Source organism: Salvelinus alpinus, chromosome 19, assembly GCF_045679555.1.
Source record: "Salvelinus alpinus chromosome 19, SLU_Salpinus.1, whole genome shotgun sequence".
Classification (NCBI taxonomy): domain Eukaryota; kingdom Metazoa; phylum Chordata; class Actinopteri; order Salmoniformes; family Salmonidae; genus Salvelinus; species Salvelinus alpinus.
In genome coordinates this window covers 41,034,262-41,060,965 of record NC_092104.1, presented here as the reverse complement: position 1 = coordinate 41,060,965, position 26,704 = coordinate 41,034,262, and the positions used below count along the sequence as shown (strand labels likewise).

Genomic DNA, 26,704 nt, shown 5'->3' with positions numbered 1-26,704 from the left:
ATGCTCCCTCCACCATAGTTTACAGTTGGGATGAGGTTTTGATGTTGGTGTGCTGTGCCTTTTTTTCTCCACACATAGTGTTGTGTGTTCCTTCCAAACAACTCAACTGTAGTTTCATCTGTCCACCGACTATTTTGCCAGTCGTGCTGTGGAACATCCAGGTGCACTTTTGCAAACTTCAGATGTGCAGCAATGTTTTTTTGGACAGCAGTGGCTTCTTCCGTGGTGTCCTCCCATGAACACCATTCTTGTTTTGTGTTTATGTTTTGTAGACTCGTCAACAGAGATGTTAGCATGTTCCAGAGATTTCTGTAAGTCTTTAGCTGACACTCTAGGATTCTTCTTAACCTCATTGAGCATTCTGCGCTGTGCTCTTGCAGTCATCTTTGCAGGACAGCCACTCCTAGGGAGAGTAGCAACAGTGCTGAACTTTCTCCATTTATAGACAATTTGTCTTACCGTGGACTGATGAACATCAAGGCTTTTAGAGATACTTTTGTAACCCCGTCCAGCTTTATGCAAGTCAACAATTCTTAATCTTAAGTCTTCTGAGATTTCTTTTGTTCGAGGCATGGCTCACAGCAGGCAATGCTTCTTGTGAATAGCACACTCAAATTGTGTGAGTGTTCTTTATAGGTCAGGCCAGCTCTAACCAACATCTCCAATCTCATCTCATTGATTGAACTCCAGGTTAGCTGACTCCTGACTCCAATTAGGTTTTGGAGAAGTCATTAGCCTAGGGGTTCACATACTTTTTCCAACCTACACTGTGAATGTTTAAATGATGTATTCAATATAGACAAGAAAAATACAATAATTTGTGTGTTATTAGTTTAAGCACACTATGTCTGTCTATTGTTGTGACTTAGATGAAGATCAGAACAAATTTGCTGACCAATTTATGAGGAAATCCAGGTAATTCCAAAGGGGTGTGTGTGTGTGTGTGTGTGTGTGTGTGTGTGTGTGTGTGTGTGTGTGTGTGTGTGTGTGTGTGTGTGTGTGTGTGTGTGTGTGTGTGGTTAGAGTCCAGTGAGTATACATCAAGCCTGTGCAAAAGAGTTCGAGCAAAAAATAAGAATAAAATGAAGGGGGTAAATTGAAATAGTCCAGGTGGCCATTTGATTAACTGTTCAGCACTCTTAGGGTTTGGGGGTACAAGCTGTTAAAGAGCCTTTTGGTCCCAGACTTGGTGTTCCGGTACCACTTGCCGTGCGGTAGCAGAGAGAACAGTCTATGACTTGGGTAGCTGGAGTCTTTGACAATTTTTAGGGCTTTCCTGGCCCCAGTGATGTTCTGGGTTGTACGTACTACCCTCTGTAGCGCCTTGCGGTCGGATGCCGAGCAGGTGCCATATCAAGTGGTGATGCAACCAGTCAAGATGCTCTCAATGGTGCAGCTGTAGAACTTTTTGAGGATCTGAGGGCCCATGCCAAATCTTTTCACCCTCATGAGACGAGTTGTTGTGTCCTTTTCATGACTGTGTTGGTATGTTTGAACCAGGATAGGTCCTTCGTGATGAGTACACCAAGGTACTTGAAGCCAAGGAAATGTAACATGACCCCTTCTGTTGAGATGGGACTTATTTAAAAACTACACTGTCTAATATGTGTGTACTTAACATTATGTCCTGTGCTCTCTAGGCTTCTCAGGTCAGAACTGTGACGCCAACATTGATGACTGTCCAAGACACGAGTGTCAGAATGGAGGAACCTGTGTGGACGGAGTTAACACCTATAACTGCCAATGCAAACCTGAATTCACAGGTAACTATACATACCCCCCGCTCACTAATTTCTACACTCACAGTAGAAGTTTGTCATAAATACAGATCTAGGATCAGATTACTAACCCTCAATCCTAGCCAAGACTATTGGGCTAATGAAAACATATCTGTCCTTGCATCAGTGATTATGGTGTAACTTTTACCCTACTCCGATCTCTATAATGGAAGCCTCCTTTCTTTTAACTCGTATGATTAGTACTCATCTTTGTCTCTCTTTGACTCTTTTGACTTGTGTGTGTGCACTGCGGCTTGTTGATAAGGGCCATGTTCTCCCCTATAGGCCAGTTCTGTACAGAGGACGTTGACGAGTGCCAACTGATGCCCAACGCATGCCAGAATGGTGGAACGTGCCACAACATCTACGGTGCCTACCAGTGTGTGTGTGTCAACGGGTGGACGGGGGATGACTGCGGAGAGAATATTGACGACTGCGCAAATGCGGCCTGCTATCAGGGGGCCGTCTGCCACGACCGTGTGGCGTCCTTCTTTTGCGAGTGTCCCCATGGTCGCACAGGTGAGCCGATGGACTTTGGTCTTCTTCATTTCTCATAGATTTTCCATTTATCTGACCCTGAGCTTTGCACACTTGTATATCTACTACTTAATGCTAAATCTCTTGTGGTCACTAGGGATACTAAATAGGTAGTGTTTCCTCGTCCAGTGTTTGACAGCACAGATAGTTACTACATGGTTGAAAAGCAACAGCTACATAAATAACTTTAACGAAGTAAATACCTGCAACGACTAAACCAATCAACGTCTCCTGTTGTTCTTGTGCTGTGCCAGGTCTGCTGTGTCACCTGGATGACGCCTGTATCAGTAACCCCTGTCAGAAAGGATCCAACTGTGACACCAACCCCGTCAACGGCAAGGCCATCTGCACCTGTCCCCTGGGCTACTTTGGCGCCGCCTGTGACCAGGATGTTGACGAGTGCTCGCTGGGTAAGTAGACTCAGACCAGTGACGGATGCTTTTCATAAACAGCTTCTATCTCAAGGCCATCAGACTGTTAAACAGTAATCACTAACACAGAGAGGCTGCTGCCTACATACAGACTCAAATCATTGGCCACGTTAATACATGAATCTATAATCACTTTAAAAAATGCCACTTTAATCATGTTTACATATCTTACATCACTCATCTCATATGTATATACTGTATCTTATACCATCTATTTACATTTGTGTGTATTAGGTAGTTGTTGTGAAACTGTTAGATTACTTGTTAGATATTACTGCACGGTCGGAACTAGAAGCACAAGCATTTCGCTACACTCGCATTACCATCTGCTAACCATGTGTATGTGACCAATAAAATGTGATTTGATCTGAACACACATTAGATCACTACAGGAATAGGTTTGGTTAGTTTGAACTAGAAATGTGAATCGCTCAACACCAGAGAGGGCAGAGACACAGACAGGTAGCAACCAGCACACAGCAGCACGAAGGAGCACGCCCTGCAATGTGTTCGTTAAGGTACACTCCATGTCTCTCTCGCTCTGTCTAGGTGGCAACCCCTGTGAGCACGGAGGGAAGTGCCTGAACACCAAGGGATCGTTCCAGTGTAAGTGTCAGCCCGGCTTCTCTGGGGCTCGCTGTGAACACGACATCAACGAGTGCCTCTCCAACCCCTGCCAGAACGAAGCCACCTGCCTCGACCAGATAGGAGGCTTCCACTGCATCTGTATGCCAGGTAACACACATACACACACACAGTTAATTACCAACATCAGTATAAGTTCTTCTTGCTCGTAAGTTTAAAGACACCTTTTTAATCAAAGGGTGACCACACTTTAAACCTAATAAAGTCAGGAAATTTGGCAAAGTTACTGTACACTGACTAACTAACCGTGCCTTGTTTCCCTTGCTAATTGGTTAAAGGCTACGAGGGACTGTTCTGCCAGATCAATACGGACGAGTGCGCCAACAACCCCTGCCTGAACAATGGGAAGTGTATCGACAAGATCAACACCTTCCACTGCCAGTGCCCCACAGGTGAGCCCCGGTGCGTCGCAGCGGGAGGAGGGGGGGTCGATCACCCCCCCCGGACAGGACGGGCGCGGGAGGCTGACTCTAATCCTTGCCTCAGGCAGGCTTTACCAGGCCAGCTCCCGACGAGGAGGAAAATCCATGAGGAAGTTGACACTTTGAACAAGTTTTTACTCTCAACTCTGATGAGTGTGCAGTTCAACTTGGTTTGGATGTAGCTAGCCACAAGAACGTTAATTGAGAACTAAGGAAAGAAGGACTAAGAATAGCAGCTGAAATAGTGTTGTGTTTCCACGTATTGAATTTCTGTATAGTTGGAGAAGCTGTTGTGAGCTTTCAGTTTTGTGTGTAGTAAAGTTTTGAATTTCGATGATTTTATGAGGTATTTCTCCAGGGGTTCCAGTGGGGTCAGACTATGTGACGAGAGACATTGAGGGTTTTGTGGGCAGAGGAATGCTCTGATGGATAAACGTGAGGCCGACCGACACAGAGGAAGGTTTCTCACCCTCTAAAATGCGTTTTGGTTTCCATTCTTTCACCAGAGCTACTGGGCTGGAAGGATTTCTGGAGGAAAATAGTGCAGTTCTCAGTCGGTTCGGATCAAAGACCGTTCAGAGAGAAAGGCAGGAGGCTCCTTGTGTTGAGAAAGTGCAGTTAGGAAGCTGAGGAATTAATTGTAGGGAGGTACAGCAGAGAACACAAGAGCTTAGCTTCTGAAAAGCCACCCCATGTATATGGGACAGGGCAGGAGAGAGGCCTGAATGAGACAGTGGTGAAAGTGGAAGGGGTAGGAGGCGGTGTTGGGGTACTGGAGGGGACTGAGACACATAGACGGTTATGCTCTAAGGGGGGGCGAGAGGGGAATTGCCTTCTTGAGATGTAAATTTGTTCCTGTGTAAGCCCAGGCTGGGGTAGGGTAGGGTCCTCTCCTTTCATTTCTGTACACACCATCTCCATGGAAACCCCACTGGGGCGGTTTGAAATGTCTGATTCCAGGAGCCTGGGCTAAATCTCCTCTCTGTGTTGTGTGTGAGGTAACGTTAGCATGGGCAGTCTAAAGCAAAAGGGACTCTGTGTTGTGAATGTGAAAATCCACTGGGAGCGGAGCAAACAGCTAGACATGTAGCTACTTCCTATCTGGGTTAGTGACCACTGGGATGTCTGGCTGGCTGCTTGGCTTAGACCCCTGTGTTCCAATAGGGGGAGGGGGGGGGGGATCTCTTAATCTCTTTATCAAACAGAATCCATCTTCTTACCGCTTAGAATGTTAATGTGCTCCAGCAACAGAAGTTGTAAGAAGAAACAAACTAAAACAGATTAGAATAACTAGAGAAAAAATGGGAGCCTGCTGGTTGATTTTGAATGACGAGGGATTTGAATAGCTGAGTTCAGAGGTCAAGCTGGCCCTTTTGGGCGCGGCGGGTGGGGAGCGGTGCAAGACGGGAGAATGCACATTGTGATGGAAAAGTTTTGGTGGACAAAAGAGGCAACCGGCTCGGCTTCGCGTTGCATAGAGCGGACAGTCCTCCCTTTGTCTCTCACCCCTGGTCATGAGGCCTTGGAAGTTTTTCTCCCCTTCTTTTTATCCCCCCCTTTCTCAGATGCAGTTTTTTTGGGGAGAAGTGGTGAAAAGGAGTAGAAATAAAAGAAAACAGAAAGCTTGTAGTATGGCGGAGATGTTGATTAATATGCAGTCACCTCTGTCGTTGCGGGCTCTCATAATGTATGTTCCAGGGCAAGAGTGGGAATAGTTTGGGCTTGGTGAGATCACCCCCCCCCCACACACACACATACGTGCACACAAACTCACCCCCACCCCTTCTTGTTTTTCTAGGCTTTGCTGGGAATCTCTGCCAGATAGATATTGACGAGTGCGCCAGCACGCCTTGCAAGAATGGCGCCAAGTGCACGGATGGCCCCAACAAGTACACCTGTGATTGCACTGAAGGTATACAAAGCACCAACAAGGATTTAAAAAAATCAACCAACACTGATTGAATATGTTATGCATCCTGAATAGAATGGGGAGAAATGAGACGGCGACCAACTTCTTCTCTTTCCACCAGGTTACACGGGGCAACACTGTGAGACTGACATCAATGAGTGTTTCTCAGCCCCCTGTCACTATGGTACCTGTAAAGACGGCCTGGCCTCCTTCACCTGTTACTGTCACCCTGGTTACATGGGCCGGTTGTGTGAGACCAACATTAATGAGTGTCTGAGTCAGCCCTGTCGGAACGGAGGCATCTGCCAGGACCGCGAGAACTCCTATATCTGCACCTGTCCCAAGGGCACCACAGGTCAGACACACACACACACACACACACACACACACACACACACACACACACACACACAAATACTTCTCCTCTTAACTCTAAATTGTCCTTCACAATAAAATCATCCAGATGTACTTTCATCTGTGAAAATGTAATGATAGAAACTTTGATGCTAATTTCTTTGCCCCTAGGTATAAACTGTGAAGTCAACCTGGACGACTGCAAGAGCAAGCCATGTGACTACGGGACATGCCTCGACAAGATCAACGGCTACGAGTGTGCCTGTGAGCCCGGCTACAGCGGTAAGTAGATACTGTAGGGGACCAGTTTGTCCGACTGTGGCAACCCAGGTGGAGACTTGAAGTGGGTACTCCTACCGCTGTGCGTGTGCGTCTCCTATTCAGACCTCAGGCGAGGGGAGGACAACAAGGGCGTAGAGGGCAGCATGAAGGGATGGAAGAGAGGGAGGGGTAACAGATGGTGAGCAAACGCACTCCTTTTGAGGCCTTCCGTGGCGGTGTCACTTTCCAGCCCCTCCCTGTCCCCAACCTGCTGCCTAGACACACAAGCTGGCCTCTCTCGCCAGGCCCTGAAAGGACCAACACCCACCGGGGATTTCACAGGAGAAAAGATCCCCTGAAAGATTCCTGAAAGTTGATCTTTTAAAAGGGGAGAAGTTGGTCTATGCTGAATGGCTGCGGTGCTTCAATTGGCCGACAAAAGCAGACTTAAAAACCCCATGTTTCTCGAGATGGATGCATTTACTTTGGGGACATAGAGCCCATTGTGTGGTCCATTGTCTGGTGTAGTATGGGTTGTGCTTTGTGTTTTACTTCAAAATTATATCTTCATAGAAATCTAACCAAAGTCCAAACTCCAAAGACTACAAAATAATATTATGTTAGGTCTAACCATAAAGCATTATTCATTTGTATCATTTTTGTTAAACCAATTTCATGCGTTTGTAAACCACAAACGTTCCTAGTGGTATAAAGTTGAGGCGCTACTATACGAGGGGTCGGAGAAGTAAACATGTTCACGGGTTCTGCTTCACAGGGACCATGTGCAACATCAACATTGATGAGTGTGACCTCAACCCGTGTCACAATGGTGGCACCTGCATCGATGGCATCAACAGCTTCACCTGTTTGTGCCCAGAGGGTTACCATGACACCACCTGCCTCTTCCAGGTCAACGAGTGCCTTAGCAACCCCTGTATCCATGGCCACTGTCAAGACAAAGTCAACGGGTGAGTCTGCCTCTTTCATCTGTCTCCATGGCTCCTCCTCCGAAGGAAACTACATAATTGTGTTTAATTTACATCTAGAAATCTTCCCTACATGTATGGTATGGAACTATGAATATACAGTATCAAAGTGAAAGACAATGTATGTTTCTCTAATACTGAGCTTTTCCATCTTGTCCTTAGTTACAACTGTCTGTGTGACAATGGCTGGAGTGGCAAGAACTGTGACATCAACAACAACGAGTGCGAGTCCAACCCCTGCATGAACGGAGGCACCTGCAAGGATATGACCAGCGGATACGTCTGCTCATGTAGAGTGGGCTTCACTGGTGAGTTAGTGTGTGTGTGTCTTTGTGTGTTTGGTCCTCTAGATCGCACTCCCACCATCAATACATTGTACTGTTTTTATCTATTTGACCCGGACTTTGACCTTTTGATTCCAGGTCCAAGTTGTCAGACGAACATCAACGAATGTGCCTCCAATCCATGTCTGAACCAAGGGACCTGCATCGATGATGTCGCTGGCTACAAGTGCAACTGCCTACTCCCATATACCGGTATTGTCTGAGTGTCTGTCTGTCTAAGTGTGCTGTTTTGTATTCCCTTACTGTGGGGCTCTACGTTGTTGCTTCTCTACGGCATTGGACATACAGGAAAAACACGCTCTGGAAGACCAAGCTGTCGATGAAAGTTCAGCAGCAATCCTTCCTCTTGGCTAAAAGACTCCAGCGTCTGCTGTGTTGACGTTGGCCCTCCATGACAACTTTGCAAGTGTCCCTGATAACAACACAATATTTTATCACGTCCTTTCCTTTCCTCCCTTGTTGTATTATTTGAAAAAACAGATAATGATGGACTGCCTTTGGGCAAGCACATTTGTTATTTATTCCCAGCCTTTTTGGAAAAATTCACACAGCGTTGGGACCTGAAATAATAGGGGTTGGGAACGAACGACCCGGCTGCTTGACACATTTCCTGTTTGCAGACTTCCTGTCTCACAGAACAGCAAATGCCTTGACAATAGCAGGAAACGTCAGCCTGCTTCCTGTCCGTGCTGGGTGTCGTGAAAACAGAAAGGGAATTGTCTCTGCAGGCCCAAACAGCTCTGCTCTCGAACACTCACAGAGCTTTACACTGTGGGCAAGAAGCCTCCTGATATCCTCCTGAATGAAGTGTTTAAATGTCCAATGAAAGCATTATCTACATAGGGCGGTCTATCCAGACACCCACTACTTCCTGTCATGATACTCTGGTTCCGACAAACAATAGTATTAGACATGATAATAATATGAGCATTTTAATATTGAGCATAGTTAATGTCCATTATCTAAAAGTTTGTGTGTGTGTGTGTGTGTGTGTGTGTGTGTGTGTGTGTGTGTGTGTGTGTGTGTGTGTGTGTGTGTGTGTGTGTGTGTGTGTGTGTGTGTGTGTGTGTGTGTGTGTGTGTGTGTGTGTGTGTGTGTGTGTGTGTGTGTGTGTGTGTGTGATAGGTGAGAACTGTGAGACCCTGCTGGCACCCTGCAGCACCAAACCCTGCAAGAACGCAGGTGTGTGTCAGGAGTCTGAGGACTACGAGAACTTCTCCTGTGTGTGTCCAGAGGGCTGGCAAGGTGAGGGAGCAATATCTTAATAGTAGATTGTGTCATTCTTATGCATTTATATACACATATGAAAATGGGCAAACGATCTCAGTGATGTATGTGTAGTAAGCCTCGCCCCTCCCTCCTCTCCCCTACCGTCTATAGGCCAGACCTGTGAGGTGGACATTAACGAGTGTGTGAAGAACCCCTGTCTCAATGGGGCCACATGCGAGAACACCAAAGGCAACTACCGCTGTGGCTGCAAGGCCGGCTACGCTGGTCGCAACTGCGAGACCAACATTGACGACTGCAAGCCCAGTAAGTCTCCTTTCCTCTCATCTTCATGACTTCCTCATGAAAACAGGTGGATATGAGACAGTGGCCATGTCTCAATTCTGTGAAGTTGCTCCCTCTCCTGGGCTCTTTTTTTATGACTGATAGGTTAAAAACTCGATAGACCTCTAAAATATCTCTATAACATCTGCCTTGTGATCAGTGGGGGGAGAAAAAAAAATACAAGAAAGGAAGCTAATCGAGACTATTGAGCCGCAGCCAGTGTGCTAAGCTATCAGCTAACTTTTCTCCCTCCTCGCTCTCGTCCTTAGACCCCTGCAGCAATGGAGGTTTCTGCCGGGACGAAGTGGACAACTTTGTGTGCACCTGCCTGCCTGGTTTCCGTGGCACTAAGTGTGAGGAGGACATCAACGAGTGTGACAGTAACCCATGTAAGAATGGAGCCAACTGTACCGACTGTGTCAACAGCTACACCTGCACCTGTCCCTCTGGCTTCAGTGGGATACACTGTGAGAACAACACACCTGACTGCACTGAGAGGTGAAGAGAGCTCGGACTCCTATTTCTTTCTGTTTTATCTTCCTCACATGGCCTGTTGCGTCTCTGTCACAAACGATGAATATAGCTTTGACCAAACTCTTTTTTTCTCCTGTCCACTTCTGCCCCCTGTGGCAGAAAGTTTAATAACACTAAATGACTATCCTGTTATAGCCCAAGATGTTCACACTTATTAAGTCACTTTACTAATTGGACTAATAAAAACATTGAATCCGGCTTTAACATGATACGTCTGGTATTGATTTATTGATGTTTTGAATGTCTTTTATCCCCAGCTCTTGTTTCAACGGTGGGACTTGTCTGGACGGCATCAACACCTACACCTGCCTGTGCCCACCTGGCTTCACTGGCAGCTACTGCCAACACGACATCAACGAGTGTGACTCCAGGCCCTGCCTGAACGGAGGCACCTGCCAGGACAGCTATGGAACCTACAAGTGTACTTGTCCCCAGGGCTACATTGGACTCAACTGCCAGGTACAGTGTAGGCCCAGTAAAATGTGACTTTATACTGGCTGTAGGCAATATACCATGTTGCTATTGTCAAATAAAATGTGCTTTTAGGAATCAAATACTTGGCTAAACAAAGGTAGTATGAATACATTTAAGTTAACGCGCACTACAAACGTTTGCTATAATGATGTTTGTAGCTGTGAAACAACCGTGTACATTTCCAGTCACCTGTCTACTCACCTGTCTACTCACCTAGTGACTAACTGTGTCTATGGTGTGTCTGTTTCTCCTCAGAATCTGGTACGCTGGTGTGACTCGTCTCCCTGTAAGAACGGGGGCACCTGTTGGCAGACTGGCACCACTTACAGCTGTGAGTGCCAGACCGGCTGGACAGGGCTCTACTGCGATGTGCCAAGCGTCTCCTGCGAGGTGGCAGCCAAACAAAGAGGTAACACTGGGTGTGTGTGTGTGTGTGTGTGTGTGTGTGTGTGTGTGTGTGTGTGTGTGTGTGTGTGTGTGTGTGTGTGTGTGTGTGTGTGTGTGTGTGAACGCCTGCATGTATGAGGTTGGATGTGTTTTTTTGTTGCGTTAGTATCAATCTCACACCTGTAACATAAACACTTGACTACATGTTCTTCCTCTCTCTGCCCTCCCGCCTCCAGGTGTGGAGGTAGTTGCTCTGTGTCGAAACTCAGGCCAGTGTCTGGACGCTGGGAACACCCACTACTGCCACTGCCAGGCGGGCTACACTGGCAGCTACTGTGAGGAGCAGGTGGATGAGTGCACCCCCAACCCCTGTCAGAATGGAGCCACCTGCACTGACTTCCTAGGAGGGTACTCCTGCAAGGTAGGCTGCTCACTGGGAACACAGCACTATCCACTTATTTCTCAGGCCCTGGAAACGCATAACAAATGTGACCTGATGGTGAAACGATACCTAGGCTGAACAGTGATTCTACGCCGCCAGAAATGTTTATTTTGAAGTGTTTCCTGGTCTTGGTCTGGTAGAAACATTGTCAGACATTCTCACTTTGAAATCATCGTCACGTTTTTGGGTCGTGTAAATAAGTGTGTTGGTGTCCTTTCTAAGTGATTCTCCCTATTAAACCCCCACTGTCTAGACTGGTGAAGGATGTTTATAAACAGACCCACACACTGCTCATTTGTGGAGATCTCTGATGAAGGAGAATTTGCTGACCTGTGTGGAAAACTGGCAAAAACAGCCAGGTAAACAGAAACGGCCTTGTTTCATGTCAGTCGTTGATTTGGCTTTTTCTCCTCTCTCAGTGCGTGGCAGGATACGTCGGGACGAATTGCTCCAACGAGATCAATGAGTGTTTCTCCCAGCCGTGCCAGAATGGGGGCACCTGCATTGACCTGATCAATACCTACAAATGCTCCTGTCCCAGGGGAACCCAAGGTCAGAGCCCCATCACCCACCTCCACACACACCATCTCCCACTTCTATCCGTCCATCCTCTCCTCTGGTGTCTTCTCCCTCTTTCTCTATCCCTCTCTCCTCTCCTCTGCTCTTCTCCACCCTCCCACTCTCTCTTACTCTCTATCCCTCACTCCTCTGTTCCTCTCCGTACTCCCACTCTTTCTCTCTCTCTCTCTCTCTCTCTCTCTCTCTCGCTCTACCTACCTCTCTCAATCCACCACACTTCATTAATTAGGGCTTAACAGCGTCCAGCACATGTCTGAAACTCTCCTCCCCGTCAAATGCAGGATTGATTTATCTCCTGGACATAAAGGGTGTGTTTCTTGTAGGTCAGCTGAAGTACTGTTGAAATGAATGTTGCCCCCCCAAAAGTGTGGTTATATAGGGAGCAAACAAGAGCAAACATCACAAAACGGTAAATTAAAATGTGTATCGAACCATTGTAGGTCGTAGGATCCTCCTATGATGCCTTGATGGTGTCCCGTCTGAGTGTTTAGGCTGACTGTTCCTCCCCTCTTCCTCCCTCCCTCCTGACCTTTACCTCTCAGGCGTTCACTGTGAGATCAACATAGATGACTGCAACCCCTTCACAGACCCCGTCACCAATGAGCCCAAGTGCTTCAACAAGGGGAAGTGTGTTGACAGGGTGGGAGGTTACCACTGTATCTGTCCCGCCGGCTACGTAGGGGAGCGCTGTGAGGGGGACGTCAACGAGTGCCTGTCCAACCCATGTGACCTGCGCGGGACACACAACTGCGTCCAGCTCACCAACAACTACCGCTGCGATTGCCGTACTGGATACACAGGTAACATTTAACGTGCAGGAGGGTGATGTGATGGATCTGGCTGGAGAGTGACTGCAGCGCAGGGTTGGGTTTAGTTTCATGTTAATTACAGTTATTTCATGGGGTTGAGTATGGGAAAGCAAAGACTAGGGGACAATAATGTAGACTTTTTTTATATAGTCTTTTTCGAGACGAATCACCTTGGACTTGCAGGAGAAATGTCCCCCCCCAAAAAAAGACATTTAAATGTTTTCTATAGTCCCAAATGATAAGTATTTACCCTATATGACAAGACTCTCTAATGCTGTTCCTGGAGAGCTACCTTCCTGTAGGTTTTCGCTCTAACCCTACTCTAGCGGACCCGATTCCAATAATTAACTGGTTGATAAGCTGAATCGGCTTAGTTACACCTGGGGTTGGAGTGAAAACCTACAGGAGGGTAACTCTCCAGGAACAGGGTTGGAGACTCCTGCTCCATGGCATTAACCGTTAACCTGTGATTGTCTTATTGATAAGGGAACGTTTCATATCCTTGATGTAACCATCTCTCTCTGTGACCCTACAGGAGAGCGTTGTGACACGGTGTTTGACGGCTGTAAGGGCAAACCCTGTCGTAACGGAGGGACATGTGCCGTAGCCAGCAACACTCCTCACGGCTTCATCTGCAAGTGTCCACCTGTAAGTTCACACACAAGCACGGCTGCTGCCGTAGTTCTGCCAAAGACACCGTATAAGAGACATTCAGCAGATGTGTTGCACTGTGTTTTCATTCATTCAACATCCTGTAATACATTTAATAGTATTACTACATTGACACGTTTCCTCTCCTTCCCCTCTACAGGGCTACACTGGCTCCACCTGTGAGTACGATGCCCACTCCTGTGGCAATCTTCACTGTCGTAACGGTGGCACCTGCGTCTCCGGACACAAGAACCCCAAGTGTCTCTGTACCTCCTCGTTCACGGGGCCAGAGTGTGAATACCCCACAGACAACCCTTGTAACACCAACCCTTGCTACAACGGGGGAACCTGTGAGTACAGCTCAGAGGCTCCGTACTACCACTGCGTCTGCCCCACCAACTTCAACGGCCTGCTATGTCACATCCTGGACTACAGCTTCCTGGGTGGGTTCGGCCGTGACATCACCCCCCCGCCGGAGGTGGAGGTGAGCTGTGAGATCCCCCAGTGTGAGGAAACGAAGGGGAACAAGTTCTGTGATATGTTGTGCAACAACCACGCGTGTGGCTGGGACGGGGGCGACTGCTCGCTCAACTTCAACGACCCGTGGAAGAACTGCACGTCGTCCCTGCAGTGCTGGCGCTACTTCAACGACGGGAAGTGTGACGAGCAGTGCAACAACGCCGGGTGTCTCTACGATGGCTTTGACTGTCAGAACCTGGAGGGCCAGTGCAAGTGAGTGAGACGCTTGCCATCAGGGGCTGAATACAATACTCGATAAGGGGAGGGCAATCCACCTTGAGACCTACTGGCTATGCAGGGTTCTGCTCCAGACCTACTATAACTCACTTGATTCAGCTAATGCTGTAGATAATACATCAAGTCTGAGTAGCAGTTCAAGGCCTGAACAACAGTCTGAGCTTTCTATTTAAACAATATACATCCCATTAAAAGCCATAGTGAATAATACTATTTCCTCTTGTCCCTCCAGTCCTCTGTACGACCAGTACTGTAAAGACCACTATGCGGACGGCCACTGTGACCAGGGCTGCAACAACGCAGAGTGTGAGTGGGACGGTCTGGACTGTGCCAACAACATGCCAGAGAAGCTGGCGGTGGGCCGCCTGGTCATCGTGGTCCACATCATGCCCGACCAGCTCCGGAACAATTCGCTTGGCTTCCTGCGCGAGCTGAGCCGCGTGATCCACACCAATGTGGTGTTCCAGCAGGACGCTAAGGGACAGACGATGATCTACCCGTATTACGGCAGTGAGCAGGAGCTGAAGAAACACAACATGAAGCGCTCGGTGGGCTGGACAGAGATCCCTGACACCGTTCTCAGCTCCATGAAGAACAGCATGTATACTATAGCCAATGGAAGCAGACGCAGACGCAGGGAGCTGGACCCCATGCAGATCAAAGGGTGAGACAAATGTTCGGGAACAATCGTCATTTGGAATCTGGATTTCAATGGAATTTTCATGCAAACCTCCCATTTACGTGGAAGTCGAGCTAGTTTCTGTGTGAACTGCCCTTCCACGTATTTGGTAGCGATGTGTTGTATAATCATCCATTGTGATGGAAAACTGGTGTCTGTCTTTTGAAGAACTGCTGCTAGTTCCCTGAACAGGAACCACTGAGCTATCCTTTCGTCTCTCTGAGGTTTTTAGATCAGGTCTAACGTGTGTCACATGACTCTGTCCTCCACAGCTCCATAGTGTACCTGGAGATTGACAACCGCCAGTGCGTCCAGCAGTCCACAGAGTGCTTCCAGAGTGCCACTGACGTAGCAGCCTTCCTAGGGGCCCTGGCCTCCAGTGGGAACCTCAACGTTCCCTACATCATAGAGGCTGTTCACAGTGAGTTTCTATCTTCTTCCATTCTAACAGTCACCAGGCCAAGAGTACTGCTGAAACAGCCCGGGACTGTACCCCTAACACACACACACACACACACACACACACACACACACACACACACACACACACACACACACACACACGGTGAAGGTTTTCTTCCCCTAGGTCTTAACCCTCCAACACCACACTGTGATGATGGGGTGTTCTTTGATTGTGTATTTGGTATTCAACAATGAAACAAATGTACTTTTGAATCACATGTACTAAACAATCAATGCAGCAGTCTGTGTTTAAATCCAATGGCTTCAGGCTCCAAAATGGTTAATTGCCGTAAATCAACTCATCCACCCCCCTACCCCATCCACATACGATTCTAGCACACACACACACACACACACACACACACACACACACACACACACACACACACACACACACACACACACACACACACACACACACACACACACACACACACACACACACACACACACACACACACACACACACACACACTTCATCCCACAGTGTGAGGCTGCTGCAACCTTCACCTCGCTGAATGTAATACCAGGACTTAATGCATCTCTAAGGGTTTGGGTTGGGAGAGTTTATCATTTCAAAATCGTTAGTGGAAAAAAAGCGAAGGGGAAAAATTGATCGGGAGTGTGCTAGAAGTTGGGAGTCTTTGTTATCTTGAAAATCCTAATAAATCCTTCGTCTTTACAGCTTAAAGCGCGTGCAGTAATTTGAAGTTCATTAATCCCTCCCTTTTTTTCCCCTTAAAGAAGAAATGGTAGAGTTGTCTCCTGGTACCCTGGGCTGAGAGGGGAGAGGAGGTGGTGTTTTTTTTGTATATTTTATTTTATCTCTAGCTCTATTTGATGAGAAGTGGTTAGCAATTCTGATGATTACAGAATAGGACCAACCTTGTTTTACAAACGGCGCTCCTCATTCCCGTTGTAGCTCTGGCCATGGACAACTAGGACCAGGCTCCAGGAGGGGGTTTCACTAGACTAGAGGAGCTGGACTAGCAGTCCTGCGACCAACCCAACGCCTGCCTGCCTGCCTACCTGGCTTCTCAGGCTCCGCTGCTGTCCGCCTTACCATGTTGTCCCTTTCCCCTCCAGGTGAGGTTGACCCCCAGCTTCCGTCGGAGCTCTATCCCATCTACGTGGTCCTAGCCGGGCTGGCTCTCCTGGCCTTCGCGGGCGTGGGGATGGTCGCCTCACGGAAGCGTCGTCGCGAGCACGGCCAATTGTGGTTGCCGGAGGGCTTCAAGACCAGTGAGCCCAACAAGAAGAAGAGGAGAGAGCCCGTCGGGGAGGATTCGGTGGGATTGAAGTAAGTTTCCCGGGTTTCCATGCGGCACCACATTGTTTTCCCACCATGGGTCACAGTTTGTTTTTTCGTGGATTTGGTCGTAGCAGGGTGTGGAGCGGTAACGAGAGTTTTTGGGGCTGAGGGGTATAGTTGGCGATTAGAAAGAGGGGGGAACGGTGTTCGCTCGGATCATTAATGATAATGTTGCAGCAGGTTTAGGTAACGGGCGTATTAATTGACTTGTCTGGGCGATAGTGGTGGGACGGGACAGGGTGGGGGGGCTCAATCAATGCTTTTGTTTCGGTGTTGGTGCACTGCCACTGAGGTAGAGGGCTCAGCTGGGATAGTTGGCTAGCTCACGTGCTGCATCCGGATTTTCAATGGGATTTCTGTCTGACCACAGGCCACTGAAAAATTCCTTGGACATATCACTGATGGACAACAAGCAGAATGAATGGGGAGAAGAAGAGCCTTCAGACGCCAAGCGCTTTAGGGTAAGAAGTCTAAGGACACCACATACTGGCATTGGGACCTACTGTTGGAGAGAAAGACAGGAATACGAGTAGAACATGGACTTCTTAAGAAATACCTAAAGAAAATATCTTCAGTCAGGGATTTTCTCTTTTTCATCATTGATAATAGCCTTCAAATATCCCTTGATTTCAGTTTCGTTTCAAGATGTATACATTTACATAAGCTATTGAATTGAATTCGCTTTAATTTAATATTAAGATATTGAAAATGTAGTCTCATTTCTATTGGCTTTTGGTTTTATTGTCCAGAATGTCAGCATTTTAATATATAAAAGTCGGTTATTTAAACCTTAGTTTTCAAATAGGTTTGAGATGAAATGCTTTGGATGCGGTGTGAGCTAATTGATTGTCCGTCCACCCCTTGGTCTGGTTCCAGCAGTTTGAGGAGCAGGTGATGCTGGACCTGGATGACCAGACGGACCACCGCCAGTGGACCCAGCAGCACCTGGATGCGGCTGATCTCCGTATCCCCTCCATCGCCCCCACACCCCCTCAGGGGGAGATCGAGAACGACTGCATGGACGTCAACGTACGGGGACCAGGTGTGTTCACAGTCACTTGTTTCATCGTTAGGGAAATTAAGACAGATTTTAGCTGTGGATTTGACAGATTTTGGGGAGATTTTTTCTTCTTTTTTTTTACCTCAATGTCTACTGACAAGGCTTGAGTTGATTTTTACATTTCATGAAATTGTATTATTTTTTTGGTGAATATAGAATGTATGTATTTAATTTGGTGTGTATCAGGTGTGTAGGACTTCAGTAATACTGTTGTATGGAATTGTTGTATTTTGCCCCAGCTACTCTTATATTTACGGTGGAGAGGTCATGTACCAAGTAGTTTTTTGGAGTCACATTTCAGTTGTCAGTACTGGTGTTAGAAAAGGAGAGATGAGAGGTCTTCATAATGATGTCAATAGAAGTGGCAGGAAAAATGTGGATACAAATATTGAAGAAAAAAATAACAAAGTATTTAAATATGATCATTCTAATAATTTGTATTACTCACAAAATATGTATTCCTATTCAACTGAATTATATTACCTTAAAATCTTGCTTTGTATAGACGTCAAACTAAACTTATGGTCATATTTTAAGGTATTTTTCTGCCTCAGATGTGTGTGTGTGTGTGTGTAGGAGTAGCTAAAGCCCTGTGTCCTCAGGGTAAGGGGATCCAGATCAAAGCATGCGGCTAGAAGCCCTGAGCCCAGGGGAAAACTCCCTTCCTGATTCCTGCTTACATTCATCATTGGACCACTAATAGGCCTATCTCTTCATATGCTTTATTAATCAAACCAATAACGGGCCAATATACAAGAACACCCTTTTATTAAGTGTCAAACCCCCTGAAGGGTGTTTTAAGAAAATCAACAGTAACATGCTCCTCGAACTAAAGCACAGCACACACACGTTTTCTCTCCCTAACCGATCAATGAGCCTGAATTGAATCTGTGAGATCTGGGGCTCGCTATTCTTTTGAAGAGGAGAAACCCATCCAGGTCGACTGGCTGAGCCTCCCCTCAGAGATGATAATGCTCAGTTTTCCAGCTGCCTAGGTTTCACATAGCCTGGCCCGTTTCCCCAAGCTCCCCAATGCTGGGCTTGATCAGAATCCGTTATCGAAAAGAGCTGTGATGATTCACCCAGGCAAACGCATCAAATCCACATTCGATTTGTTTGTTGTTTTGTTTTGATCTTCCCCGTGCTTTGAAGTACTGACTCTTACCGTTTGTACCAGGAACTGGGCTCCGTCTCATGCTGACCCTGCACTAGTGCACTGACTGCCAATGCTGAGGTATAGTCAACTCCCCTGGTCCTAAAGTATGGTCTCTCCCTCCCTCCCTCTGCCCAGATGGCTTCACCCCCCTGATGATCGCCTCCTGCAGTGGTGGAGGTCTGGAAACCGGCAACAGCGAGGAGGAGGAAGATGCCTCTGCCAACGTGATCAATGATTTCATCTACCAGGGTGCCAAACTCCACAGTCAGACGGACCGCACGGGGGAGACCGCCCTCCATCTCGCTGCCCGCTACGCCCGATCCGACGCTGCCAAGCGTCTGCTGGAGGCCAGTGCGGATGCCAACATCCAGGACAACATGGGCAAGACCCCGCTACATGCTGCCGTGGCTGCCGACGCTCAGGGCGTCTTCCAGGTTGGGGTCAAATGCAGACTCATTTGTGGTTTTGAGTAGCAAAGAGATCTACTGTATTGGATTGGCAATGTGACCTTTCTTCCTTAGTATCTCTATAGATAATCTCATACAAGGTTAACCAGCTCGTGTCTTCCTGTAGATTTTGATCAGGAATCGTGCCACAGACCTGGATGCCCGCATGCACGATGGCACCACCCCTCTGATCCTGGCAGCCCGCCTGGCAGTGGAGGGCATGGTGGAGGAGCTCATCAACTGCCACGCTGACGTCAACGCTATCGATGACTTCGGTAGGGCTCTTATATCAATGTTGTATCTCTATCGGCTCCTTGGCCTCATCGTACTCTTTCAACCAGAGCTATAGTGGAGCACTTTCAATCCATGAATTTAATCAAACGTTACATTTGTCATTGGAAATGGGCAGAATAAAATAAAAAATGTTATTTTACAAAATGTTGAAATGTGGGGTTTGGAAAGAAATGATAGTCAGGTTTCTTTAGGTCAGTTTAGACAGGCATGGTTTGATGTGTCCTGAACGTTTGTCTCTCCCGCTCTCTTTCACCAGGCAAATCTGCTCTGCACTGGGCAGCAGCAGTGAACAACGTGGAAGCAGCTATCGTACTACTGAAGAACGGCGCCAACAAGGACATGCAGAACAACAAGGTAAGGCATCTCTGCCGCCTGATAAAACACCATAGAGTAAGCTGTCTCCATAAGCTACATTGCTTTTTTATTGAACCGTTATTCATGCAGGTTATTCTCAGTAGCTAGGTTTCCATCCAATTGGTGACATTTTCATGCAAATATATTTTTTAAATGCTATTTTTTTTTAAAGATGCGCGTTTTCCCACCCGTTGTGTGTTTCCAAATCTGTGCGTGATGACGTAGTGCACACAAATGTACAGTACTTCTTCATCTACCGGATACAAATCGGAAATTCAGTGTGTTTCCATTGCATTTTCAACTCTACCGATAGTTCTGTCACAAAAACTGTTGCGTTAAATAGCAAGTGTGCCTAATCTGGTTTTGGCACATGTGCTCTAGCCAACAGCTCACAGATGCAGTGTGGGTAGGCTAGTCTACACGATGAGATTATTATGGATAAGAGTGAGAATATTGGAAAGGAGCATCAAGCTCATCACCGTGCACGTTCACCACCCTGTAAAGTTCATCAGAACTGATTTCATCTGTAGCCTAATAAACTGCAGGCTTTCCCGGGTCGTAGTGGGAGGACCATAAACCATATCATCGCGTGACTACGAGTTTACTTCTATATAAGGGTTATTCTGGCGTTTCCACCGCCATTTCTCGCATAATTACTTTTACCGACACAAAAACATCCCACCATGTTGAACGAATAAATTATCTGTCAGCGTTTATCAAATTGTCCTGAAACTTCCATCACAGCTGTCGTGATTTCTTAAAAATATGGTGACTTTGCTCGCATAAAAACTAAGGATATAAACGTGGTTATTGAGATACAATCAATTTTGCAAGAGAGAGCTGTCTGTCTGTGACCCACTGTAGACATGTTTCTCACTGTGTGTCTTCCTCAGGAGGAGACCCCTCTGTTCCTTGCTGCCAGGGAAGGAAGCTACGAGACCGCCAAGGTTCTGCTGGAGCACTTTGCTAACCGCGAGATAACTGATCACATGGACCGGCTGCCCCGAGACATTGCGCAAGAGAGGATGCACCACGACATTGTCCGTCTCATGGATGAGTACAACCTGGTCCGCAGTGCACCCGTGCACAGCCATGGCCATGGAGGCTCCATGGGCACGACCTTGTCCCCCCCTCTCTGCTCCCCCAATGGCTACCTGGGCAGCATGAAGGTCCAGGGCAAGAAGGCCCGCAAGCCCAGCGCCAAGGGCATCGGCTGCAAGGACGGCAAGGACATGAAGAACAAGAAGAAAGCCTCCCAGGATGGGAAGGGAGGGAGTGTGCTGGATAGCTCAGCTGTTCTGTCCCCGGTGGACTCCCTGGAGTCTCCACACGGGTATATCTCTGACGTGGCATCCCCTCCCATGATGACGTCCCCCTTCCAGCAGTCCCCGTCCATGTCGCTCAACCACCTCCAGGGGATGTCCGACCCCCACATGGGGGTCAACCACATGGGCATGCCCAACAAGCAGGAGCTGGCACACATGCAGTTCGACCCACTCCCGCCCCGTCTCACCCACCTTCCTGTGTCAGGTTCCAACGGCTCGGGGGGCATGAATGGCCAGTGTGATTGGCTCTCCAGGATGCACGCCAGCATGGGCCAGCCCAGCCAGTTCAATCCCATGAGGGTTGGTCCTGTCGGTGGGCAGGGCAGTCTGCACCAGGGGGGCGGGCAGCAAGGCATGATCCTCCACAACGGGCTCCCCACCACCAGCCTGTCCCAGATAATGAGCTACCAGGGCCTGCAGAACACCCGGCTGGCCTCGCAGCCCCACCTTCTGCAGCAGGCCCAGCAGCAGATGCAGCAGCAGATGCAGCACCAACAGAACCTGCAGCAGCAGCTCCAGCAGCAGCAACAGCAACAGAGCATCCAGCTGCAGCACCAGAACTCTAACACTGGCACCAGTGGCCATTCCATCAGCCAGAACTTCATCAGCAGCGAGCTGAGTGGCTCAGAGCTCCAGCAGGGCACAGGGAACCAGGGCTCCATGCCTATCCACACCATCCTACCCCAGGAGACCCAGATCATGAGCCAGAACCTGCCCAGCACCCAGTACCTCACCCCTCCCTCCCAGCACAGCTACTCCGGACCCATAGACAACACCCCGAACCACCAGCTACAGGTCCCCGACCACCCCTTTCTGACCCCCTCCCCCGGGTCTCCCGACCAATGGTCTAGCTCCTCCCCACATTCTAACATGTCCGACTGGTCAGAGGGCATCTCGAGTCCACCAACCAGCAGCATGCAGTCTCAGATCGGACATATCCCCGACCAGTTCAAGTAGAGAGTTATGACAAGATGGACTGATTTTGATATTTTTGTATGAAAAGGCACTCTTGAGAAAACAGAACAAAAAGACAGAGCTATGAACTGATTTGACCGAAGGATCTTTTTAAATGCTTTTATACTAACAGTAAGAATTACCTATGTTTTATTCATTCTGTTTTTATTTATTAATGTCTTATTTATACCTTTTTTTCATGTGCTTACAGAAATGTTGGATCCAAGGTGTCAGGCCATAGTCAGGGGAAAGTGAAACTTATAGACATACTGTAGCTTTGCTTATTTTTTTTATGTAGTGCTTTTGTCTGCAGTATACCAAGTTATTCTGACGTACACTGGGTATTTATTTTTGTAGAAATTTTGCCTTATAATTTTCATAATATCTTTCATCAAAATCTTGTTTATAGTTGATTTTTTTTAAAATGGTATAATCTTGTAAAAACAACCGTGATTTAAGTCATTCTATAGAGCACATTCTTAAATCCAGTGTTATTTCAATGTGTTTGAGTTTTGTTAAATACTCTTGCGAATTCAAGAACTGCATTTATTTGTCGACATTCATAAAAGTCAGTCTTATTTTTCCCATCTGTGGTCAGGGATGCTGTATGTATGAATATTATATATACTACATTAGCTGGTTTCCATGTTAACATTTCAAACAGGTCATCTGACCAAAACCAAGAATCAGCTAAATTAGGTGCTAGTAGGTGTAGGTTCTTGGATCAATGGAGCGTAAGCCTCTAGATTGGATTGTTTGTATGTGTGTGGAGCGCGTATGTGTTGGGGGTAGGGAGCAGGGTGGGGTAATGTACAGCATAACCCAAGCTTTGAGATTGGCAGTTAATAGACTGGGCTCGAGTCTCTGTAAGTCTGTGTCCCTTGTTACTTTTAGTCGTTCAAGAAATGGCCGGGTTGTCAAAATGTTTCAGATGTTATTCTGAGGGATCATTTGGAAATTAACTTACCCTCGCCCTCCAACTGTTTGAGCCTGTGGCAGGGTGTTTCAATGTAAATATGAATATGCATTTCCCTTATAAACAGGATTTTGTTTCAAAAATCTTAAGCATGCCATTCGGACAAGAGGTTTCACAATGATCCACAGTAATTAAAAAATATATATACATACAGAACATATATTTGACTCAGTATCACTGAGGAAAAGAGGTCTGAAAGATGTATGCAAACAACATAAATATAGATATTTTAAGCCCTTACAGATAAAGAATAACAGAAATATTGAGGACTTATTTATTGACTGTTTCTGTGATGCAAAATTATTCACAGATTACTATTTGGACAAATGTTGGATGAATTTTTACTCTATGTAAAAAGGAAGACTGAGGTGTCCGGTTTCTATAGTGTGTCCTTCCCTGATAATTTGTGAGACACTCTGAATGGTATACGTTCTCAATTGTATTAATTAAAGGCTGTAGTATCTGCAATAAAATGTTACCTTCCTGCAAAGTTGCAATTTGCATAAAAAGTATTTTTCTTCCTCTACCTGACTTAAAAAAAAAAAAAAAAGATATACAAAAAATCGTATAATAAAAGACATCATTGCGTCTTTGATCTTTGCGTTCTGAAGATCAATTGACTGGAGGTAATAACTCCTCCTTGTAAAATATACCAAGTACTCAATGTAGTTTACCGATATGGACTCGGCAACCATGCAAGCACAATCAAACTCAATTGATAATACTGATACAGAAAAACAGAAAGTGACAGTGAGCGAGAGACATGCCTCTCCAAATTGATACTTAATGTTATTAGTAGAGGTTTCACACTCAACAGCAATCTCTAATGAATTACGTTTTTTATTTATTGACAGAGATTTTAACATTGTCTTCAGAGACTACACTTTTTTCCCACCAACATTCACATCTTATTGATATCTATTGACAGTATCTGGACAAATTAGTCAAGTATTGAAAAGTAATTTATTCCTGCATGAGGCGGATGCTGTAGCTGCCATAATGGGATACCTTAGTGGGGCAATATTTAGTAGTGTCTCCCTTGTGAAAGGGCCTTTTAGGACTTCACAGCTGAGTCGATTGAAAGAACTACAACTCCCACTATGCATAGGGCCCAATATGTTGCCTGGGTTCAGAGGTCAATAAACAAACCTATGTTATATGATTCAGACAATGAACATTTCATAAAAAGAATGATTTGCTGAGGCTTTCACCAACAGGCCTTTCAAGATGCCAACTCTGTTTTATTAGCGTTATTGTTTTGCTCTCCCTTTACTCCAAGACGCAAGGGGCGTTTTCAGGTACAGGCGTTTTCAGGTACAGGCGTTTTCAGGTACAGGCGTTTTCAGGTACAGGCATTTTCAGGTAAGACATTAGATTTGTTCCTCTGAATATCTCATACTTATTAGGTCAAGAATCATGAGCACAGCACTGACCCAAAACCCCAATTTAAAGATAAATACTTTCCCCAAATACTGGACCACTTCAACAGCATGGGCAATGGCACCTATGAGCAGCGGTACCTACTCACAGGTGAGCAATGAGCATCCATCAATTGACATTTCGTACACTTTGTACTGGCCTATCTTATTCTGTCCAACCTGCATGCCCACTTTTGACTATTGTCATGCTCTATGTCCTAGATGAGTACTGGAAGAGAAGCTATGGACACATCTTCCTCTACACTGGCAACAAGGGAGACATCTGGGACCATTCTGCACTAACACATTTTTATTCAGACATTTGGAACAACAAAAATAAATAATCACAACATTTAAAACTATATAAATATAAAAATATATGCAAAAATAAGACAAATGGAAACAAATTTGTGTTGATTTGGCACTCGAGCATCAATACATTACCCATCCCCAAACACTGTCAACCAAGAGTCAAGACTAAACCATTTCACCTTGGTGGTGTGCAGACTGGTTTTATATTATTCATAACAAATTTCGCACAAACCAGAAAAAAATGCAACAATATGTCTGTGACTCTTACGTTGGAATCATTAAAACTCGGTTTTCAACCACAAATTTCTTGTTAACAAACTATAGTTTTGGCAAGTCGGTTAGAACATCTACTTTGTGCACGACACAAGTTATTTTTCCAACAATTATTTACAGACAGATTATTTCACTTATAATTCACTGTATCATAATTCCAGTGGGTCGGAGGTTTACAAACACTAAGTTGACTGTGCCTTTAAACAGCTTGAAAAACTTCAGAAAATGATATCATGGCTTTAGAAGCTTCTGGCTAATTGACATAATTTGAGTCAATTGGAGGTGTACCTTCAAACTCAGTGCCTCTTGGGAAAATCAAAAGAAATCAGCTCCCCAAAATTGTAGACCTCCACAAGTCTGGTTCATCCTTGGGAGCAATTTCCAAATGAAGGTACCACGTTCATCTGTACAAACAATAGTATGGAAGTATAAACACCATGGGACCACGCAGCCATCATACCGCTCAAGAAGGAGACGCATTCTGTCTCCTAGAGATGAACGTACTTGGGTGTGAAAAGTGTAAATCAATCCCAAAACAACAGCAATGGACCTTGTGAAGATGCTGGAGGAAATAGGTACAAAAGTATCTATAGCCACAGTAAAATGAGTCCTATATCGACATAAGCTGAAAGGCCGCTCAGCAAGGAAGAAGCCTCTGGTCTGATGAAACAACAATAGAACTGTTTGGCCATAATGACCAACGTTTTGTTTGGAGGAAAAAGGGGGAGGCTTGCAAGCCGAAGAACACCATCCCAACTATGAAGCACGGGGTAGCAGCATCATGTTCTGGGGGTGCTTTGCTGCAGGAGGGGTTATGCACTTCACAAAATAGATGGCATCATGAGGAATGACAATTATGTGGATATATTGAAGCAACATCTCAAGACATCAGTCAGGAAGGTAAAGCTTGGTGGCAAATGGATCTTCCAAATGGACAATGACCCCAAGCATACTTCCAAAGTTGTGGCAAAATGGCTTATGGACAACAAAGTCAAGGTATTGGAGTGGCATTCCCAAAGCCCTGACCTCAATCCTATAGAAAATTTGTGGGCAGAACTGAAAAAGCGTGTGCGAGCAAGGCCTACAAACCTGACTCAGTTACACCAGCTCCGTCAGGAGGAATGGGCCAAAATTCACCCAATGTATTGTGGGAAGCTTGTGGAAGGCTACCCGAAACGTTTGACCCAAGTTAAACAATTTAAAGGCAATGCTAATAAAAACTAATTGAGTGTATGTAAACTTCTGACCCACTGAAAGAAATAAAAGCTGAAATAAATCATTCTCTCTACTATTATTCTGACATTTCACCCTTCTTAAAATAAAGTGGTGACCCTAACTGACCTAAGACAGGGAATTCTTTACTATGATTAAATGTCAGGAATTGTGAAAACCTGAGTTTAAATGTATTTGGCTAAGGTGTATGTAAACTTCCGACTTCAACTGTATTCACAGTATTATGAATGAATTGTGGTTTATTTGGTAGAACTTCGTAGTGTGACTGATTTTACTAATTGCATTAGTACTGTACAAAGTTAGAGGTGTGCTATTTGATAGATTCTCCCGCACCCCCTACCTTGGGCTTCCAGTGGGGAGATCTGAGGTCAACCTACCCCAGTCCCCATCTCGTACTTCTGAGTCCATATTATGGTCCATAGACCAAGTCCATATTATGGCAAGAACAGCTCAAATAAGCAAAGAGAAACGACAGTCCATCATTACAATAAGACATGAAGGTCAGTCAATCCGGAACATTTCAAGATCTTTGAAAGTTTCTTCAAGTGCAGTCGCAAAAACCATCAAGCGATATGATGAGGACCGCCACAGGAGAGGAAG

The 26,704-nt window shown here is 46.2% G+C and overlaps 1 protein-coding gene across 2 annotated transcripts in view; it reads left to right on the top strand.

The window, feature by feature from the left end:
- The window catches only part of LOC139545597 (neurogenic locus notch homolog protein 1-like), a 45,622-nt gene extending 22,261 nt beyond the window's left edge, over positions 1–23,361 (top strand). The window contains exons 5-34 of one of the 2 annotated variants that reach the window (XM_071353551.1): positions 1,641–1,763; positions 2,064–2,297; positions 2,570–2,725; positions 3,296–3,481; positions 3,670–3,783; positions 5,612–5,725; positions 5,844–6,077; positions 6,248–6,358; positions 7,113–7,305; positions 7,486–7,631; positions 7,746–7,859; positions 8,793–8,912; positions 9,048–9,200; positions 9,488–9,716; positions 10,010–10,211; positions 10,482–10,635; positions 10,850–11,034; positions 11,475–11,607; positions 12,177–12,434; positions 12,979–13,091; positions 13,255–13,826; positions 14,083–14,514; positions 14,802–14,950; positions 16,078–16,291; positions 16,674–16,764; positions 17,183–17,345; positions 18,655–18,953; positions 19,093–19,240; positions 19,516–19,613; positions 20,507–23,361. In XM_071353551.1, coding sequence (XP_071209652.1) covers positions 1,641–1,763; positions 2,064–2,297; positions 2,570–2,725; positions 3,296–3,481; positions 3,670–3,783; positions 5,612–5,725; positions 5,844–6,077; positions 6,248–6,358; positions 7,113–7,305; positions 7,486–7,631; positions 7,746–7,859; positions 8,793–8,912; positions 9,048–9,200; positions 9,488–9,716; positions 10,010–10,211; positions 10,482–10,635; positions 10,850–11,034; positions 11,475–11,607; positions 12,177–12,434; positions 12,979–13,091; positions 13,255–13,826; positions 14,083–14,514; positions 14,802–14,950; positions 16,078–16,291; positions 16,674–16,764; positions 17,183–17,345; positions 18,655–18,953; positions 19,093–19,240; positions 19,516–19,613; positions 20,507–21,895 — 6,827 coding nt within the window. In that variant the 3' untranslated portion in view covers positions 21,896–23,361. Of the gene's footprint in view, positions 1–1,640; positions 1,764–2,063; positions 2,298–2,569; positions 2,726–3,295; positions 3,482–3,669; positions 3,784–5,611; positions 5,726–5,843; positions 6,078–6,247; positions 6,359–7,112; positions 7,306–7,485; positions 7,632–7,745; positions 7,860–8,792; positions 8,913–9,047; positions 9,201–9,487; positions 9,717–10,009; positions 10,212–10,481; positions 10,636–10,849; positions 11,035–11,474; positions 11,608–12,176; positions 12,435–12,978; positions 13,092–13,254; positions 13,827–14,082; positions 14,515–14,801; positions 14,951–16,077; positions 16,292–16,673; positions 16,765–17,179; positions 17,346–18,654; positions 18,954–19,092; positions 19,241–19,515; positions 19,614–20,506 lie in introns of both variants that reach the window. The other variant, XM_071353550.1, reaches the window with a different exon arrangement.
- The last annotated feature ends 3,343 nt before the right edge of the window (positions 23,362–26,704 follow it).